The sequence below is a fragment of the Helianthus annuus genome, chromosome 7, assembly GCF_002127325.2.
Source record: "Helianthus annuus cultivar XRQ/B chromosome 7, HanXRQr2.0-SUNRISE, whole genome shotgun sequence".
In the NCBI taxonomy this organism is placed as follows: Eukaryota; Viridiplantae; Streptophyta; class Magnoliopsida; order Asterales; family Asteraceae; genus Helianthus; species Helianthus annuus.
In genome coordinates, this window is record NC_035439.2 from 101870028 (window position 1) to 101874415 (window position 4388).

A 4388-nucleotide genomic window follows, 5' to 3' on the forward strand; every position below is an offset into this window, starting at 1 on the left:
TTGCTACCGTTCTCCCATGTTTCCACCCACCCTCGAGAAGAGGATAGATTCTATTGAGATGCTCCTACATGTGTTTATGCATAGGATTGATAGGGAGTTGGATGTTATACGACAGCGAAGAATCAACGATGCCGAACAGATGATTATCCTCACTTCAGCTTCAGCACGCCACGATGTGACTTTTGGTATGACGGATTCTAAGATTTCAGAGGTTCAGGCTAGGGTGACTACACTCGCTCATGGGATGAGAGTTATCGAGGAGGACTTAGCTAGAGTCAGGGCGGCACTCGAGACACGACCACCCCAGCCCCCACCCCAGTAGTTGTGATGTGATGATCTTACTTTTGGTTGCAAAGATTGCTCGTGGAAGAAATTTTACCTTTTTGTATATTGTCTAAACTTGTAAGCCAAGGTGATGTAGCCTTGAGCTCTTTTGGATCCTTCACGAAACAATGTAACAAGTTTGAATGATATGTAAATTATGGTATTTTATTTTGATGCGTTGTATTTTGTTCTTTTCATGATTATTATGATGTTGTGGTTGTTATGGTGTGGTACTTGTATGACACTGCAATTATTATGATGGTGATTAATCATATAATTTTTATTACTCGTGCACTCATGATTGTTAGTGATACTTGTCAATGTCATCATATGGTTATTACGAATGGTTGTATTCTTATATTCGTACATGGTTGGCAATATTTGTTGAAATATATGTCTAAAATTCTTTTGATATTTTACATCAGAATACCATGGCTCCGAAACGAAGAAATACTCGTAAACAACCGAATTACCAACTTCCCACCACGGAGGCAGAGTTGGAAGCTTTGTTGGAACAGCGCATTGCTACCACCATTGCACAGTATGAAGCAAACCGTGTCGATTCCAGCGGCGGTACTGGAGGCTCCGGAGGTTCTGGACCTGGAGGATCAGGAACGGGTGGGAACATTGTGATTGGTAATAGTTGGTTTTGCATGGCAACTATGGATTTTCTTGATTATGTTATTCTTATAATAATTATATCTAAATAATTCAGGAGGTACTACCATTCCAGGGTGCACTTATAAGGCGTTCCTCGACTGCAAGCCTCTAAACTTCAATGGTACCGAGGGAGCCGTTGGGTTTGTACGTTGGGTGGAGAAGACGGAATCGGTGATCCGTATCAGCAAATGTACCCCGGAACAAACGGTGATGTATGTTACTTGCCTCTTTCTGGATGAGGCGTTGACTTGGTGGAACCTTCAGGTTCAAACATTAGGTGATGAGGCCGCTTATGGGATGACATGGGAAGGACTTCGGGAATTGATGCGAGAAGAGTACTGCTCGAGAGCTGAAATCCAAAGACTAGAGACAGAATTTTGGAATCTAACTATGATCGGCGCTGATGTTGCGGGGTATACGCAACGGTTCCATGATTTGTCCAGGGTAGTTCCCTACCTTGTGACACCGGAGTTCAAGAGAATCGAACGATATATATGGGGTTTGGCACCTGAAATCCGTAGCATGGTTACCTCGTCTCACCCTGCTACAATCGAAGTGCAGTGAGCCTAGCTGTTAGTTTAACTGAAGATGCGGTGCGCATGAAGACCCTAACTAGGAAGGGAAGTGACAAGAAGGATTCAGTCGATGAATCAAAGAGTTCGGGTAAACGGAAATGGTCTAACTTCAAGAAGGGTAACAACGCTACAAACCAAACTGCAACAACTCAAGATGTGAAAGCTTTCTCTGCTACTGTGAACGCAACAAGCTCTGGTCCAAGAAAGTATACGGGTCCTCTACCCAAGTGCAACAAATGTAACTACCATCATGTGGGCACTTGTGAAAGTGCCAAGTGTAAAAGGTGTGGAAAGGTAGGACACAAAATGGAAACTTGTAGGGTGGTGTTACCAAAGAAGGACAAAGGATGCTACGAGTGCGGTGCCGAGGATCATTTCAAGCGGCAATGTCCTAAGTTGAACCCAGCTAAGGGACGAGCCTTCGTGATTGGAGCTAAAGATGCTCGTCAGGACCCGAATGTAGTTACGGGTACGTTTCTTCTCAATAATCAATATGCTTCAATTCTTTTTGATACTGGTGCCGACCTTAGCTTCGTATCTACCGACTTTAAACGTATGTTGAATTTAGAGTCAAGCAAGTTAGATATACCCTATTCTATTGAATTGGCCAATGGAAAGTTGGTTAAGTCATGTGAGGTTGTTAAGGGTTGCACGTTGGTCTTGTGCAATCAAGAATTTAGTATAGATCTACTGCCGATCAAACTGGGTAGCTTCGATGTCATAGTCGGCATGGATTGGTTGTCGAAAAACCATGCCGAAGTGATTTGTCATGAAAAGCTAATTCGTATTCCTCTATCCGATGGTGAGACGCTTTCTGTCCATGGAGAAAGACGTGGAACCCCATTGCGAATTATTACTTGCATGAAGGCCCAAAAATGTCTACGGAAGGGTTGCTTCACATTCTTGGCGCACGTAGTTGATAAGAAGACAGAGGAGCCTAAACTTGAGGATATTCCTGTTGTGAGGGAATTCCCTGAAGTCTTTCCCGAAGACTTGCCAGGATTGCCCCCACAAAGGCAAGTCGAGTTTCACATCGATTTGGTCCCAGGAGCTGCCCCTGTAGCTAAATCGCCTTACCGTTTAGCTCCGTCAGAGTTGCAGGAATTATCTAACCAACTTCAAGAATTGCTAGACAAGGGTTTCATCCGACCGAGTTTCTCGCCTTGGGGGGCTCCGGTCTTGTTCGTGAAAAAGAAAGATGGAACCTTCCGTATGTGTATAGATTACCGGGAGTTGAACAAGCTCACTATCAAGAATTGGTACCCTTTACCAAGGATCGATGACTTGTTTGATCAACTTCAAGGTTCTAGTTACTATTCGAAGATTGATTTGCGTTCGGGCTATCATCAGTTGCGAGTTCAAGAGGAGAGTATTCCCAAGACGGCGTTTAGAACCCGTTATGGTCATTATGAGTTTCTTGTCATGCCTTTCGGCTTGACTAACGTACCGGCCGTATTTATGGATTTAATGAATCGTGTGTGTAAACCTTACTTAGACAAATTTGTGATCGTTTTTATTGATGATATATTAATATATTCGCGGTCGAAGGAAGAGCATGAGCAACATTTAAGGCTTATTCTTGAGTTGCTGAAGAACGAGAAGCTATACGCAAAGTTTTCGAAATGCGAATTTTGGATTCGCGAGGTACAATTTCTCGGTCATGTAGTAAACGAGAAAGGGATTCATGTCGATCCGTCCAAGATAGAGGCTATAAAGAACTGGGAAGCACCAAAGTCTCCAACAGAAATACGCCAGTTTCTAGGATTGGCGGGGTACTATCGACGATTCATTGAGAATTTTTCAAAGATAGCACAGCCTCTAACCGCCTTGACCCAAAAGGATAAAAAGTTTGACTGGGGAGATAAACAAGAATCAGCGTTCCAGTTACTTAAAGAGAAACTTTGCGGTGCTCCAATTTTGTCTCTACCCGATGGTACGAATGATTTTGTGGTTTATTGTGATGCCTCGCATCAAGGTCTAGGTTGTGTGTTGATGCAACGAGAAAAAGTCATCGCGTATGCATCACGTCAGTTAAAGGTCCATGAGAAGAACTACACCACCCATGATTTGGAATTGGGTGCGGTGGTGTTCGCTTTGAAGATTTGGCGACATTATCTCTACGGTACACGGTGTACCATTTTCACGGATCATAAAAGTCTTCAACATATATTTGATCAAAAGGAATTAAATATGCGCCAACGTCGTTGGGTGGAGTTGTTGAACGACTACGATTGTGAGATAAAGTATCACCCGGGCAAGGCCAACGTTGTTGCGAACGCCTTGAGTCGGAAAGAAAGGGTTAAGACTTTACGTGTTCGTGCGTTAGGATTAACAATCCAAACGAGCCTCACCGCTCAAATTCGTGACGCACAACGTGAAGCTCTTAAACCGGAGTTTATTAAGGAAGAATCTTTGCGTGGTATGGAACAACAATTGGAACCTAAGGAAGATGAAACGCTGTATTTCATGGGTCGTGTTTGGGTTCCATTGTTTGGCGGGTTACGTAATCTAGTTTTAGATGAAGCTCATAAGTCGAAGTATTCGATTCATCCAGGTGCTGATAAGATGTATCATGATTTGAAGGAATTTTATTGGTGGCCCAATCTTAAAGGCGATATTGCGACCTACGTGGGAAAGTGTTTGACTTGTTCTAAGGTTAAGGCCGAATATCAGAAGCCATCTGGCTTGTTACAACAACCTGAAATCCCGATATGGAAATGGGAACAAATTTCTATGGATTTCATTTCAAAGTTACCTAGAACATCTAAGGGTAATGACATGATTTGGGTAATCGTGGATCGTTTGACAAAGTCCGCACACTTTCTACCT

At 43.1% G+C, this 4388-nt stretch overlaps 1 protein-coding gene across 1 annotated transcript; it reads left to right on the top strand.

Annotated features, from left to right (window-relative positions):
- The first annotated feature begins 755 nt into the window (after positions 1–755).
- LOC118480218 lies at positions 756–1548 on the top strand. Its single transcript, XM_035974947.1, has 2 exons — positions 756–960; positions 1040–1548. Exons 1-2 carry the CDS (start codon positions 756–758, stop codon positions 1546–1548), a joined length of 714 nt encoding a protein of 237 aa, XP_035830840.1.
- Positions 1549–4388: the final 2840 nt, after the last annotated feature.

Coding starts and splice junctions, on each gene's coding strand:
- LOC118480218 (XM_035974947.1), top strand. CDS start 756: ATGGCTCCGAAACGAAGAAATACTCGTAAACAACCGAATTACCAACTT. Junction 961..1,039: donor GGGTGGGAACATTGTGATTG/GTAATAGTTGGT, acceptor TAAATAATTCAG/GAGGTACTACCATTCCAGGG.